We start from the raw sequence: 16620 nt of genomic DNA on the forward strand, positions 1-16620 counted from the left end.
GAGTCACACAAGCATGAAGATGTCTTGCTTGAGGGGGGGCGTTCATGCAGGAACCAATGGGATGCTCGAGGAGGGCGTTCATGCAGGAACCAATCGGATGCTCGAGGTGGGGGGCGTTCATGAAGGAACCAATGGGATGCTCGAGGGGGGGCGTTCCTGCATATGCAGGAATGCCCACATGCTTGAACGCCCCGAATTGCGGCCCGCAATCACACACTGTTGGAGCTTCAGCGACAAACAATAGCAACCATCCTGAGTGAATTAGCTAGCTACTGAGAATACTTTATATAGAAATCCAAAAGGAACTAAGGTGGCAGCACTAGTTAAAATCCTAGCATCTGCAAAACTGAAATAAATCCGGAGATCCAGCCCTAGCCGAAATCAGGTAACGTCAACTTTAGCTAGCGTTTCACGCTGTATTACAGCAAGGGTTAAAATTAACGTTAGCTAGCGTTGTCTTGCTGTTGGGTAGCTGGCTAACGCTATATAGCTAGAAGAAAAACATTTATTGTGAAGTTGTATACCTTCCATGCCACAGCAATACGATCTCGTATTCGTTTCCTAGACGTACAACTAGCTAACTAGATTGGTCTCCTCATGCATCATGATTTGATGTTTGTAGTTACGTTTGCTGAGCAATCGTCTAGCTAGTGAGTTTCAAGCTTGCCATGCAACTAAGGTTATTATGTGCGAAGTGTATTGATGAAGAATTCGCAAACTGAATGTCACAAACATCTTTGTGCTAAAATAATATGCAATTCCTGGTACACTCTCTGGGTTCCGGCGACACGGCATGTGTTCTTCGGTGTCAGTTGCGCTGACTTGGCATGCGTACGTTGTGGTACCACCTCGGGGTTACTTTAGTGCAAACTCTCCTGCGTGCCTTTGCGGTTCTGAACGGTGTAAAATCCCTTTTATTCTATTGCACCAGTAAAAGGAATCTCCTTGAGTGAATTTAAGAAAGCACTTTTTAAAAATGTTTAACTAAGAACATTCAGTTTGTGTTTTAACTATTAGAAACATCGCCATGTGGATGGATATATTCGTAACTATGTAAATATTTAAGGTACTTCGTTTTATTAGTTTTATTGGTAGTTGTAGCCCTTGCTCGTGACTCTCATACTGTTTTCACATAGGATTTATGGTATTTTGCTTTTTTTATTTTTTTATGTGGCCATTGTTTACAACACCCTTAAAAATAGGCCCATTTTTGCCCGCATACACATGTTTGTACCGCCCATGCCAGAATGTCAGGTGCTGCTGAGTGGTAATAGTGTTGTGCAGATGTGGGTGGGTGTTTATTTTAGTAAATCCATTTAATATACACCATCAGAAATAAATACATTATTCATTTTTTGTTTGTTAGGTTGCTAAGAAGGTAGGCCATCATTGCATATAAGAATTTGTTCTTAACGGACTTGCCTAGTTAAATAAAATAACGATAAATAAACATTAAGACTAATAAAATTAATTTCGTTTTTATTAAGATTTAAATGTTAATTTCAAACAATTCAGCTTGTTCTTTTCCCCATCTTTTTTTCCGTTGGGGAGAACAAAGATATACAATACATAACGTAACAGCGGTGGCAGGTAGCCTAGCCAGCTCGGGATTCAAACAAGCAACCTTTCGGTTAACGTCCCAATGCTCTAACGAAAGGTTGCTTGTTTGAATCCCAAGGTGAGACAATTTAAGTTATCTTTAAATCAAGTCTAATTTTATTGGTCACATACACATGGTTAGCAGGTGTTATTGCAAGTGTAGCGAAATGCTTGGTAAAAAAAACTTTTTCATAAGGACTAGAAGAAGCAAGGCAGCCCTCTCTGTCAGCACCATCTTATGTTATCTTACGTAATTGTCCCAATTGGGTGACAACCATACAACCGATATACATATAACATGAAACAATGAGGTCGATTTAAAAAAGGATTAATCAGTCTGCAAAATTGCAGTAATAAATATACATTTCATGTGCAGATTCAGAAAATGTATGGCCTGTGGGATAAAAGTGATCCTGTATCTGTTGCTCTTGACTTTGGGAAGACTAAACCGATGACCTGAGGGGAGGAGTGCAACATGGTCAAGGAGAGGGTGATCAGGACAGTCTAGGATACTGCTAGCTCTCCTCACCACTTGCTTTCTGAATGAGAGCTGTGCCTGTTGCACCCCGATGACCTGGCCGGCCACCATAACCACACTGTCCAACCTATTTCTGTTGCAAACATTAAGATTGCCAAGCCAGGCCACCATCGAGAACATCCATACGGATTCAATAAAACTCATGTAACGGAGTGTCATCATTGTCTGGCTGACATAAGAGGAGTTCATCTTTAAAAAAGAAAGCCGCTGCTGTCCCTTACAGATGGCATCTGTGTTCTCCTCAAACGTCAATACGTTGTCCAACACTGTTCCCAGGCACTTGTAGGTACTGACCAGCTCAATGCCATTTCCCATAACCACAGTGGGTGGGGTTCAGTGGCTGCCTTATGAAGTCATTGGCCATGTCTTTAGTTTGGGACATTCAGATGGAGGAAGCCGTTCTCACACCATGACACAGTCATCTACCACAGGCCCATGCTCCCCCATGACACAGTCATCTACCACAGGCCCATGCTCCCCCATGACACAGTCATCTACCACAGGCCCATGCTCCCCCATGACAGTCATCTACCACATGCCCATGCTCCCCCATGACACAGTCATCTACCACAGGCCCATGCTCCCCCATGACACAGTCATCTACCACAGGCCCATGCTCCCCCATGACACAGTCATCTACCACAGGCCCATGCTCCCCCATGACACAGTCATCTACCACATGCCCATGCTCCCCCATGACACAGTCATCTACCACAGGCCCATGCTCCCCCATGACACAGTCATCTACCACAGGCCCATGCTCCCCCATGACACAGTCATCTACCACAGGCCCATGCTCCCCCATGACACAGTCATCTACCACAGGCCCATGCTCCCCCATGACAGTCATCTACCACAGGCCCATGCTCCCCCATGACAGTCATCTACCACAGGCCCATGCTCCCCCATGACAGTCATCTACCACAGGCCCATGCTCCCCCATGACAGTCATCTACCACAGGCCCATGCTCCCCCATGACAGTCATCTACCACAGGCCCATGCTCCCCCATGACAGTCATCTACCACAGGCCCATGCTCCCCCATGACAGTCATCTACCACAGGCCCATGCTCCCCCATGACAGTCATCTACCACAGGCCCATGCTCCCCCATGACAGTCATCTACCACATGCCCATGCTCCCCCATGACACAGTCATCTACCACAGGCCCATGCTCCCCCATGACAGTCATCTACCACAGGCCCATGCTCCCCCATGACAGTCATCTACCACAGGCCCATGCTCCCCCATGACAGTCATCTACCACAGGCCCATGCTCCCCCATGACAGTCATCTACCACATGCCCATGCTCCCCCATGACACAGTCATCTACCACAGGCCCATGCTCCCCCATGACACAGTCATCTACCACAGGCCCATGCTCCCCCATGACACAGTCATCTACCACAGGCCATGCTCCCCCATGACACAGTCATCTACCACAGGCCCATGCTCCCCCATGACACAGTCATCTACCACAGGCCCATGCTCCCCCATGACACAGTCATCTACCACAGGCCCATGCTCCCCCATGACACAGTCATCTACCACAGGCCCATGCTCCCCCATGACACAGTCATCTACCACAGGCCCATGCTCCCCCATGACAGTCATCTACCACAGGCCCATGCTCCCCCATGACAGTCATCTACCACAGGCCCATGCTCCCCCATGACAGTCATCTACCACAGGCCCATGCTCCCCCATGACAGTCATCTACCACAGGCCCATGCTCCCCCATGACAGTCATCTACCACAGGCCCATGCTCCCCCATGACAGTCATCTACCACAGGCCCATGCTCCCCCATGACAGTCATCTACCACATGCCCATGCTCCCCCATGACACAGTCATCTACCACAGGCCCATGCTCCCCCATGACAGTCATCTACCACAGGCCCATGCTCCCCCATGACAGTCATCTACCACAGGCCCATGCTCCCCCATGACAGTCATCTACCACATGCCCATGCTCCCCCATGACACAGTCATCTACCACAGGCCCATGCTCCCCCATGACACAGTCATCTAAGACGTAGCCACGCATGCACACAAACACAGGGCTGGCACAATAATCCTATAGTCTCGTAACCAACAATTATGGACATAAAGGTAAAGACACACTCCAGCTATTTCTGAACTTTTCCTGTTTTAAAACAATATCCCACTTATAAATAAGGTAATGTGCACTATGGTGATATCGCTCTGCCATTTCCTGGTTGCTAGCATTTTAATAGTTTGCCTATTTTCAGTTTTTAACAAAACAAGCAACTATAGTGTAGAAAATCATTGTAGCATCTTACCTGCTGTGAAATATATTTTCCATAACCAAAAATATTGTATTTTCAGCTGTTTTGAAGCTGGTGTACACATCTGAAAGTAAAAGATGCAAAAAAATATATTTTAAGAACGTGAAACAGAAATAGTGCACAGAACAGACCTACCACTTCTTAGACTTTCCTTCAATGAGTGACTGATCTATAACTCACATTTCTATATGAATTTGATCGGGTCGCCCAAAAGGTTACGTATTTCAGCTTTCATGGCGACAGGTAGCCTAGTGGTTAGAGCATTGGGCCAGTAACCGGAAGGTTGCTAAATCGAATCCCCGAGCTGACAAGGTAAAAATCTGTCTTCCTGCCCCTGAACAAGGCAGTTAACCCACTGTTCCCCGGTAGGCCGTCATTATAAGTAAAAATTTGTTCTTAACTGACTTGCCTAGTTAAATAAAAGTGGAAGGGTAAATAAATGTTTTGAGCAACATGTGTGTTTTTGGACACAACTGCAAGCTTCAAGGAGTGGGCCATTTTAAGGCGTTTGTCTGACAGTGCCCATCTCCCCACTTGTCCCATGTCATGAGGATAACTGAACCACCTATTGAGATGTGCATCACATCCGTGGTACTTTGACAGGCTTTCTGTCTCTCGCCTACTGCTTGTGTGAATCATAATTTGACACTGGTATGTTCAACCCAAGGGGTCTTGTTGGCTTCCCCGGCGGGCAGCTTTGCTCTCTCTGCTTAGTCTGGCTATATGATGAGCCTCCTTTACTTTGAATAGCTTAGTAGGAAATCAACTCAATGTATTAGAAAATAAATTTTCCCAAGTTAATCTATTCACTTATTTAATTAAGTTAAATTGAAGTAAATGTATTGAAGACATGAACAAAATGCATCAGTGATCTGTATTTTCCTGCAACTTTCTGAAGAGGTGTGTGTGTGTCTACCACGTTGTGTAGCCGTTAGCGATGATGCTAATATCATGAAAACAGTCTTCTGGTAGATGGAAATGCTTTCCCAAAAGCCTATGCCTACCTGGCAGAACGGAGTCCTGATTATTTGCATAAATCCAGTGGTCATTTGTTTTGCAAACTCTGCAATCACATGAGTGCTACAGAAATATTGCTATCCAGACCAGCCAGTCTCTGGCTTGAAATAAAGTTGAATTAAAGGGTAACTTCACCCAAAAATCAACATTTCTTACATTGGTCAACATTTCAAAAGTGATGTCCTGATGTGGTTTAAGCGGAAACCTGAAAACTGTGGGAAAAACAGAAACCTGGGAGAGGAAAAATTGAAAAAATGGAATGTGGGGTAAACAACTGAATCAGAAACCGTTTTTTAAATAGAATCGATAACCATAACCCCCAGTGAAGCTGCTGCCAGGTGATCAAGGACAGGCAGCAGTTATTTTCCTACGCAGCTTTAACCCAGTGTCTGTCATCCTCTCCCAGGCATGTGTGAGGGGCTGGTGTGGAGCTCGCGCTCAGGCTGGTGTGGAGCTCGCGCTCAGGCTGGTGTGGAGCTCGCGCTCAGGCTGGTGTGGAGCTCGCGCTCAGGCTGGTGTGGAGCTCGCGCTCAGGCTGGTGTGGAGCTCGCGCTCAGGCTGGTGTGGAGCTCGCGCTCAGGCTGGTGTGGAGCTCGCGCTCAGAATGGTGTGGAGCTCGCGCTCAGGCTCGGGTGGAGCTCGCGCTCAGGCTGGGGTTGAGTTGGATCCCACTGGTATTGCTTCCCATAGAGATGACCTACTATGTGATGCTTTGAGGGCTGTAGTCCTGAGGCAGATGATCCTGGATCAAGGTGTGTTACATTGTGCCCTTTCAGCCCTGGTTGACTTGAAAGACAGACTGATGGAGAGAGGGAAAGAAAGCGCGAGGTAAAGAGAAACTGGAAGCTAAAGATGCAGAAAGATCACGTATAATACCCATAACCCTAGTGTGTTACACCTGGGTCTGTTGCCATGGCAACTATGTGATCATATGGTCCTTTTGAGGATGTCAAAGGGGGTGGATTCTTTCAGGTAATCCAATTTTATTTATTATTTTTTCACTGTAAGTGCACAAATGCACACCGGAAGCATTTTCTTCCAGTATTTATTGCAGTGAGTTGGAAAATAAATTGATCCAGTGGTCACATCTGAAGTAAGTAAGTAAGTAAGTGTGTGTGTGTGTGTGTGTGTGTGTGTGTGTGTGTGTGTGTGTGTGTGTGAACGTGCTCTTTACTTTCTCTTACCTCAAAACACATAGCCTTGTCCTTTGGTCTCAGTTGGAAGCTTTGACTACAAGGATACACAGGCAGCTCTCATTCTGATACTCTCTGGTTAATGCCCCAAATGTCGGTGATTTATTACTCAATTCCAATGCCTTTCTATTTTCCACCTGGTGGGACGTGGGGAGATTCCCTCCCAAATGGTGTCTATCTCAAAGTGGCTAGGAATTGACTTGTTTGGCTACCTGGTCCCAGTCTTGTGTCTACTCCCATCCACGTGCTTTCTTTATCCCACTGGTTTAACTGGCAGTTTCTCACAGAGGCCCAATACGAAATCCACCCCTAGATCTGCCTGGACCATCTGGACCTTACCACTGAGATTCCAATTTGGCCCACACACACACACACACACACAGTCATAATGTTTGGACACCACTGGGTTTGACTCTTCCTGTAGGCCTAGATATGAGATGATTGTGTGGAGGTAGTCCTAACTAATATTTTTCTTTTTTACATTTCTATAGAGCTTTTCATAGAATCTCAAAGTGCCTCGAGCATCAAAAAAAAAGGCAATACATCATGAGAGGTCAAGTCTTTGAAAGATGCATTCTCTGAAGATGGAGAGGGTCATTTCATGGCTTGAGCGAAGGATGAATGATGGAGCTACAGTGCCTTCAGAAAGTAGTCACACCCATTTCCTTTTTCAACATTTTGTTGTTACAGCCTGAATTTAAATGGATTAAAAATATTTTTTAAATGTGGCACTGGACTACACACAATAGCCCATAATGTCAAAGTGGAATTATGTTTACAAATGTATTAAAAATATAAAGTTGTAATGTTGTGAGTAAATAAGTATTCAACCCCTTTGTTATGACATGCCTAAATAAATAAAGGAGTAAAAATGCCCTTAACAAGGTTTACATGATAAGTTACATGGACTCACTCTGTGCAATAATAGTGTTTTAACATGATTTTTTTGGAATGACTACCTCATTTCTGTACTCCACACATACAATTACCTGTAAGGTCGAGCAGTGGATTTCAACCACAAAGACCAAGGAGCTATTGATAGATGGGTTAAAAAAAGCAGACATTGAATATGCCTTTGAGCACGGTGAAGTTATTAATTCCACGTTGGATGGTGTATCAATACACCCAGTCACGACGAAGATACAGGCGCCCTTCCTAACTCAGTTGCCAGAGATGAAGAAAACTGCTCAGGGATTTCACCATGAGCCCAATGGTGACTTTAAACAGTTACATAGTTTAATGGTTGTGATAGAAGAAAACAACTCAGGTTGGATCAACAACATTCCAGAACATGCACCCAGTTTGTAATAAGGCACTAAAAACTCACAGCTGTAACCGCTGTGAGGGGATTTTAGCATGTATTCACTCGGGTTGAATACTGCTCTAATCAAGATATATTAGTGTTTTTCATACTTATTTTTTTTTTTATATATATATACAAATGTTACAATTTGTGTGGATCGTTGACAAAACAATTACAAAGAAATCCATTTCAAATCAAAGTTTATTTGTCATGTGCGTCAAATACAACAGGTGTAGTAGGCCTTACAGTGAAGTCCTAACCAACTTTGTAACCCCACAGAATGTGGAAAAGGTCAAGGGGTGTGTATGCTTTCTGAAGACATTATCTATAGCACATGGTTTAGAAGCGTCTCAGGATTGGGGCTAGGGGATAATTTCAGACTTGGCCAATGACTTAACTGGGTGAGAGAATAGTCTGTCTCTGTAACAGTATCCCACCACTCTCCCTTCCTCTGGGGTCATGGTCGTAACTCTGTTTGTTCCAGATGGTGTCTAGCCAGCCAGAGCGAGACGGGATCTTCAGATAGGCTGTGACGATACCAGTATCGTGATGTTTTTTCCATGGCAAAAATTAAAACACAAAGCAACTCTTTTGGTTCTTTAAAACCCTGTTATATGTCAAATATTTTGTTCTATAGCTTGGAAAATGAATAAATTTTGACTCTGGATGACAACAATGTTTGTTTCCAACATCAGGGCTGTTTTCCTAAAGAAGTTAAATACACTTTGTTTTGTTTCCTTGCAACGATGCTAAGGAATACTGCGGTACTGGCATGGTCCCGGCCCTAATCAGCAGCTGTCGGGGTAGTCACCTAAGGGGTTGGCTCGGGTACCTCGTGTCTGAAGAGGAGGAACCAGTACCAAGATTCCTCCTAGTGCAAAGGTCCAGCTGGCTACTGATGTGAATGTAGCCTACTATTAATTCATTATGAGGAATTTAAAGTATTTAGGAATACTATCAGTGAATAAGCCAATCCACTATGGAGTATGTGGACTACTCACTCAGTAGCCCATGTGAGCTGCTCACTAAGGAGTATTTGAACTAGGTATTTGAATTTTGAACCCCTATTTACTGTTGGGTTATTTAATTGCCATGGTTTAAATAACGAGCAGACACTTCTGGATAGAGCAGACACACTAAATCAAATGTTATTTTTCACATGCGCCGAATACAACCGGTGTAGACCTTACAGTGAAATGCTCACTTACAAGCCCTTAACCGACAATGCTTTTAAGAAGTTTTAAGAAAAATACGTGTTTAGTAGAAAATCAAAGTAAAAAAAACGATTAAAAAGCAGCAGTAAAATATCAATAGCGAGGCTATATACAAGGGGTACCGGTACAGAGTCAATGTGCACCGGTTAGTCAAGGTAATTGAGGTAATATGTACATGTAGGTACAGTTAAAGTGACTATGCATAGATAATAAACAGAGTAGCAGCAGCGTAAAAGAGGGGTCTGGGTAGCCCTTTTGATTAGATGTTCAGGAGTATTATGGCTTGGGGGTAGAAGCTGTTAAGAAGCCTTTTAGACCTAGACTTGGCGCTCCAGTACCGCTTGCCGTGCGGTAGTCTATGACGGGTGGCTGGAGTCTGACAATTTCTTTTAGGGCCTTCCTCTGACACCGCCAGGTATAGAGGTCCTGAATTGCAGGAAGCTAGGCCCCAGTGATGTACTGGGCCATGCGCACTACCCTCTGTAGTGCCTTGTGGTCTGGGGCCGAGCAGATCTGAGGACCCATGCCAAATCTTTTCAGTCTCCTGAGGGGGAATAGGTTTTGTGTCATCTGCAAACTTAATGATGGTGTTGGAGTTGTGCCTGGCTGTGCAGTCATGGGTGAACAGGGAGTACAGGAGGGGACTGAGTAGGTATCCCTGTGTTGAGGATGAGCGTGGCGGATGTGTTGTTACCTACCCTTACCACCTGGGGGCGGCCCGTCAGGAAGCCCAGGATCCAGTTGCAGAGGGAGGTGTTTAGTCCCAGGGTCCTTCAGCTTATGGTGTTTAACGCTGAGCTGTAGTCAATGAATAGCATTCTCACATAGGTGTTCCTTTTGTCCAGGTGGGAAAGGGCAGTGTGGAGTGCAATAGAGATTGCATCATCTGTTGGGGCTGCATGCAAATTGGAGTGGGTCTAGGGTTTCTGGGATAATGGTGTTGATGTGAGCCATGACCAGCCTTTCAAAGCACTTCATGGCTATAGACGTGAGTGCTACGGGTCGGTAGTCATTTAGGCAGGTTACCTTAGTGTCATTGGGCACAGGGTCTATGGTGGTCTACTTGAAACATGTTGGTATTACAGTCTCAGACAGGGAGAGGTTGAAAATGTCAGTGAAGACACTTGCCAGGTGGTCGGAGCACACGTCCTGGTAATCCATCTGGCCTTGTGAATGTTGACTTGTTTTAATGTCTTACTCACATTGGCTGTGGAGAGCGTGATCACACAGTCGTCCGGAACAGCTGATGCTCTCATGCATGTCTCAGTGTTACCTGCCTTGACGTGAGCATAGAAGTATTTTAGCGCTGGTCTGGTTGGCTCATGTCACTGGGCAGCTCTCAGCTGTGCTTCCCTTTTTGTAATCTGTAATAGTTTGTAAGCCCTGCCACATCCGACGAGCGTCGGAGCCGGTGTAGTACAATTCGATCTTATTCCTGTATTGACGCTTTGCTTGTTTGATGTTTCGTCGGAGGGCATAGCGGGATTTATTTTAAGCTTCCGGGTTAGAGTCCCGCTCCTTGAAAGCGGCAGCTCTACCCTTTAGCTTAGTGTGGATGTTGCCTGTAATCCATGGCTTCTGGTTGGGGTATGTACGTACAGTCATTGTGGGGACGACGTATTGATGCACTTATTGATGAAGCAGTGACTGATGTGGTGTACTCCTCATTGCCATCGGAAGAATCCCTGAACATATTCCAGTCTGTGCTAGAAAAACAGTCCTGTAGCTTAGCATCTGCTTCATCTGACCACTTCTTTATTGACCGAGTCACTGGTGCTTCCTGCTTTAGTTTTTATTTGTTAGCAGGAATCCGGAGCATAGAATTATGGTCAGATTTGCCAAATGGAGGGCAAGGGAGAGCTTTGTAGGTGTCTCTGTGTGTGGAGTAAAGGTGGTCTAGAGGTTTTTTGTTTGTTTTTTTCCTCTGGTTGCACATTTAATGCAGGTAGAAATTAGATAAAACTGATTTAAGTTTCTCTGCATTAAAGTCCCCGGCCACTAGGAGCGGTCCCTCTGGATGAGCATTTTCTTGTTTGCTTATGGCCATGTACAGCTCATTGAGTGCTGTCTTAGTGGTTGTAAATTGACAGCTACGAAGAATATAGATAAACTCTCTTGGTAAATAGTGTGGTCTACAGCGTATCATGAGATACTCTGCCTCAGGCAAACAAAACCTTGAGACTTCCTTACTATTAGACTTCATGCACTAGCTGTTGTTTACAAATATACACAGACCGCCACCCCTTGTCTTACCGGAGGCGGCTGTTCTATCTTGCCGATGCAGCGTAAACCCCGCCAGCTGTATGTTATTCATGTTGTTGTTCAGCCACGACTTGGTGAAACATAAAATATTACAGTTTTTAATGTCCCTTTGGTAGGATATTTGTGATCATGGTTCGTCTACTTTGTTATCCAATGATTGTACTGTTGGCTAATAGGACTGATGGTAGAGGCAGATTACCCACTTTCCGTCAGATCCTTACAAGGCACCCTGACCTACGTCCCCGATATCTCTGTCTCTTTCTCCTGCGAATCTCTGGGATTTCCTTTGTCTGCCTCGTTAAAGAAGGAAATCCTTTGTCTGCCTCGTTAAAGAAAAAATCTTTGTCCAGTACGAGATGAGTAATCGCTGTCCTGATATCTAGAAGCTCTTTTCGGTCATAAGAAATGGTGGCAGAAACATTATGAACAATATAAGTTACAAATAATATGAAAAAACATACACAATAGCACAATTGGTTAGGAAACCGTAAAACGGCAGCCATCTCCTCCGGTGCCATTATTCACCAATTAGTAGTCCCCTCCTGATCTACTAGAATGACAGACATTCTATTGTACATTCGACGGTATCTAGGCCTATCCCTGTGATCTAAGCCAATTGTGAGGGTAACACTTAAGTTCCCTCCAGACCTTTGTAAGCCACAAGAAAATGAGCCTTGAGCTTCCCTGGTTGTTTGAATTTGTTTACAGGCCACAGCCCACGTTCAAATAGCACCACGACCTAGTGGACAAACCTCAACATGGAGCTGGCTTCACACTCAGTCAGTGATGTTTTTTTTTTTTTTTTTTTTTTACTGTTATTTAACTAGGCAAGTCCGTTAAGAACAACTTCTTATTTTACAATGACGGCCTACCCCGGCCAAACCCTCCCCTAACCCGGATGATGCTGGGCCAATTGTGCGCCGCCCTATGGGAATCCAGATCACAGCCGGTTGTGATACAGCTCGGGATCGAACCAGGGTGTCTACAGTGACGCCTCTAGCACTGAGATGCAGTGCCTTAGACCGCTCCACCCACTCGGGAGCACGTGTTCAATACAGGAAGTAGACCTGCGGCCTTCTCAGAGCTGTGAGAAGACAACCGATTCTTAGAACTTATTTGTACTGAGGAAGGAACCGTGTTTGTGATCTAGAGGCTCTGGGGTCGTTCCATGTCATTCCAGCTAGCCATGACAAACCCACCATCTCAGATTGTTCTGAAATATTTTCTGTAGTTAGAAGTCTGATTTGGCTGAAGCCAGGAGCTGAAGGCAGCGCTAGCAAGGTACTATATTTATTGGATATTGGATATTATACTCAATAATACAATATAAACTTCTGAAAATCAATACTTAATATTTCTCTTTTCCTAAACAGTATAGAACATAAACATGAGCAAATACAATGTCGGGTGATCACGGACTGTCCAGTTCTATATAATGGCCAATTTGGGTGCAGTCAGATTAATTTCTCAGAGATCTAATTATATTTAAACAAATTAATGTTGCAGGAATGTTTTATCTTTTCTGTTTCTAACAGAACAATCTGAGATGGTGGGTGTCCAAGTCATTTTTCTTGTGCATTTTGAGGTCTGCTATTTCTGCCACTCTGTCAAATTATTCTACACACGAACAGACATACATATCATCACACAATCTCTGTCTCTCTTCCTCCCTCTCTGGCTAGCGGGTGTTTTTGTCCCTGAAAAATGGAGACATGGTTGTCCTGTCCTGTGAGGGAACAAAATACTTTTTCCTCTCTGAGAGATATACTGATATACTCACTGATACACACACCCTTACGTCACATTCTATCCCCTATGAGATGAGAGCATGCAGCCTCCAGGCATTGTCTGGTCTTATAACCCAAACCAGAGCTTAAACACCTCGGAGAACAGGAGGGAAAGATGAGAGACAAGTGAAGAGATGGAGAGGTAATGGAAAGTTGAATGTGAGATTAGAGGGATGAAGGGGAGGATGAGTAGGGGTTAAGGAGTTAGTTGAATGGCGGGATGTAATAGAATGAAAAGGAGAGGTGGAGTGTGCAGAGGAAGCTCTTGGTATTCAGGGTTGATCCTGTCTGCAGTGCATGACGCCTGATCCTTTTCTGCTCTCAGCTGTGTAATGGAATTGTCTTGGCAATGACAAGGGAGTACAAACCGATCTGGGACCAGGCTAGCCTGCACGGGAGGTCACGGTGGACTGGAGGGCTGTGTGATGTTGTCTGTTTGAGTGAGCGTAGGTCTACATCACAAAGACTGATAGTCACTGTACTCACACACACACACAGACACAGACACACACACACAGACACTGAAATCATGCATTTGCTGTGACACAAAATGTAATCCTCCTTGTCTGTCAAACACTCAGTCACTTTAGTCTGTGATGGACCTATACTCATACTTTTCTGTCACACACACACACACACACACACACACACACACACACACACACACACACAGTATAGCACATTCTCATGCTCTGCCAGAAAGATTGTGAGAAACTGTATGTTTCCCCTCTGGTCTCTGATAGCTTCCAGTTCAGTAGATTCTGGTTGGTAATGAGGTTGGCTACACCAGCTTCCTCATTACCTCTTCCTGTTGTGCAACCGTACTGTATGGTTTACAGTAGACTTTTTCTGCCTTTTTATATTGACCTCTGTCTCTCTGTCTCAGGTCTGTAATACTGAGTGAAGGGCCGTGCGAGAGGGACTTATAAAGAGAACCCACCTTGCTTGGTAAGAATGAAAGAAACGTTGATGTCTTCTCGAATCACTCTCAGAACCAACCACACACATCCTCCCTTTTTTTACATGTATTTCTTTAATCTTCTCTCTGAGCAACCACATCTAATGTATCAACCTGGGCTTCATTTCTGCTTTTTCTTTTTTGACCAATTTCTCCTGTTATTTTTTAGTTTATTCTTACTCCATGACACCTTTTATCTTACCGACTTTCTCCTCCCTGCCTCTCTCCTTCCTCCTGCACCCCCCCTCTCCTCTCTCCTCCCCCAGGTTGTCGTAGTGTGTAGAGGAGAGGAGTGCTCCTCAGTAGCAGCAGCCATGGGTCTGGTAGCTTACCTGAAGACCCAGTTTGTTCTGCAGCTCCTCCTGGGTTTTGTGTTCGTGGTGAGCGGCCTCCTCATCAACTTCATCCAGCTCCTCACCTGCGTCCTGTGGCCCATCGACAAGCAGCTGTACCGCAGGATCAACACCAGGCTCTCCTACTCCCTCTGGAGCCGTGAGTCACCACGCTGCAATTGTCCTGTGTCTGTGTAAGATCCTGGTGTGTGTGGGCGTGCGTTTGACTAGGTATTTGTGAGATCCTGGTGTTTCTGTGTGCGGGCGTGCGTTTGACTAGGTATTTGTGAGATCCTGGTGTTTGTGTGTGGGCGTGTGTTTGACTAGGTATTTGTGAGATCCTGGTGTGTGTGCGGGCGTGCGTGTGACTAGGTATTTGTGAGATCCTGGTGTGTGTGTGTGCGTGCGTGTGTTTGACTAGGAATTTGTGAGATCCTGGTGTTTGTGTGTGTGGGCGTGCGTGTGACTAGGTATTTGTGAGATCCTGGTGTGTGTGTGTGCGGGCGTGCGTGTGACTAGGTATTTGTGAGATCCTGGTGTGTGTGTGTGTGTGTGCGTGCGTGTGTTTGACTAGGAATTTGTGAGATCCTGGTGTTTGTGTGTGCGGGCGTGCGTGTGACTAGGTATTTGTGAGATCCTCGTGTGACGTCGTTAGTACGTAATGCGTTGTGTGTATAATATGAAGTATTTTTGTCACACCTCAACGGGAGACCTCGTAACAGAATGGATCTTGTGACATTGATAACTGTGACTCAGTTGACTAGTAGAGTTGTTTGTATGAGACTGTGTAATAGAAAGCAAGTTGTGGCCTGATGTTGACGGAGTAGATTTAGTGGTGACAGAGTTCATACTGAATAACCTCCCAACTAGCACCTTTTTATGGACAACGTTTCGATCCAACAAGGATGTTGGTGGGGTAAAGTTGACCAGAGAGCTGTGAATAGATGTGACTGTGTTGACCCTGTTGTCCTGTGCAGAGCTGGTGATGCTGCTGGAGTGGTGGTCAGGAACACAGTGCACCCTCTACACAGATCAGGCCACGGTGGACAAGTTCGGCAAGGAACACGTCATCATCATCCTCAACCACAACTATGAGATTGACTTCCTGTGCGGCTGGACTATCTGTGAGCGATACGGAGTCCTAGGGGTCAGTAATGATCTCCAACCCTCACTGGCTCGCTCCAATTCTCTGTCACTCTATTGGCCTGTCCTGTTGACTTGTCCTGTGTTTTCAGTGCAGATTAACAGGACAGTAGTTGAGGGAACCACTGTAGACCATTGAGGTGGAACAGCGTTCTTCACATCTCTCCCTTTTTTCTGACCTGATGATCCATGTTTGTTTACCCAGAGTTCCAAGGTGCTGGCCAAACACGAGCTGCTGAAGGTGCCTCTGATTGGCTGGACCTGGTATTTCCTGGAGATCGTGTTCTGCAAGAGGAAGTGGGAGGAGGACAGAGAGACCGTGTTCAGAGGGCTAGAAAGACTCAGAGACTACCCTGAGTTTATGTGGGTGAGTATGGCTCCTTAGTTATAGGGCTACATTTCACTATCCTGGCCCAGATTACTCAGGCTCCTTAGTTATAGGGCTACATTTCACTATCCTGGCCCAGATTACTCAGGCTCCTTAGTTATAGGGCTACATTTCACTATCCTGGCCCAGATTACTCAGGCTCCTTAGTTATAGGGCTACATTTCTCTATCCTGGCCCAGATTACTCAGGCTCCTTAGTTATAGGGCTACATTTCACTATCCTGGCCCAGATTACTCAGGCTCCTTAGTTATAGGGCTACATTTCACTATCCTGGCCCAGATTACTCGGGCTCCTTAGTTATAGGGCTACATTTCACTATCCTGGCCCAGATTACTCGGGCTCCTTAGTTATAGGGCTACATTTCAACTATCCTGGCCCAGATTACTCAGGCTCCTTAGTTATAGGGCTACATTTCAACTATCCTGGCCCAGATTACTCAGGCTCCTTAGTTATAGGGCTACATTTCAACTATCCTGGCCCAGATTACTCAGGCTCCTTAGTTATAGGGCTACATTTCAACTATCCTGGCCCAGATTACTCAGGCTCCTTAGTTATAGGGCTACATTTCAACTATCC

The 16620-nt window shown here is 45.2% G+C and overlaps 1 protein-coding gene across 1 annotated transcript in view; it reads left to right on the forward strand.

Annotated features, from left to right (window-relative positions):
* The first annotated feature begins 213 nt into the window (after window positions 1-213).
* LOC120064132 (1-acyl-sn-glycerol-3-phosphate acyltransferase gamma-like) overlaps window positions 214-16620 on the forward strand; it is a 30971-nt gene continuing 14564 nt past the window's right edge. The window contains exons 1-5 of the mRNA XM_039014497.1: window positions 214-385; window positions 14110-14171; window positions 14448-14673; window positions 15491-15660; window positions 15862-16023. Coding sequence (XP_038870425.1) covers window positions 14496-14673; window positions 15491-15660; window positions 15862-16023 — 510 coding nt within the window. The 5' untranslated portion in view covers window positions 214-385; window positions 14110-14171; window positions 14448-14495. The remainder of the gene's footprint in view (window positions 386-14109; window positions 14172-14447; window positions 14674-15490; window positions 15661-15861; window positions 16024-16620) is intronic.

The sequence above is a fragment of the Salvelinus namaycush genome, chromosome 19, assembly GCF_016432855.1.
Source record: "Salvelinus namaycush isolate Seneca chromosome 19, SaNama_1.0, whole genome shotgun sequence".
In the NCBI taxonomy this organism is placed as follows: domain Eukaryota; kingdom Metazoa; phylum Chordata; class Actinopteri; order Salmoniformes; family Salmonidae; genus Salvelinus; species Salvelinus namaycush.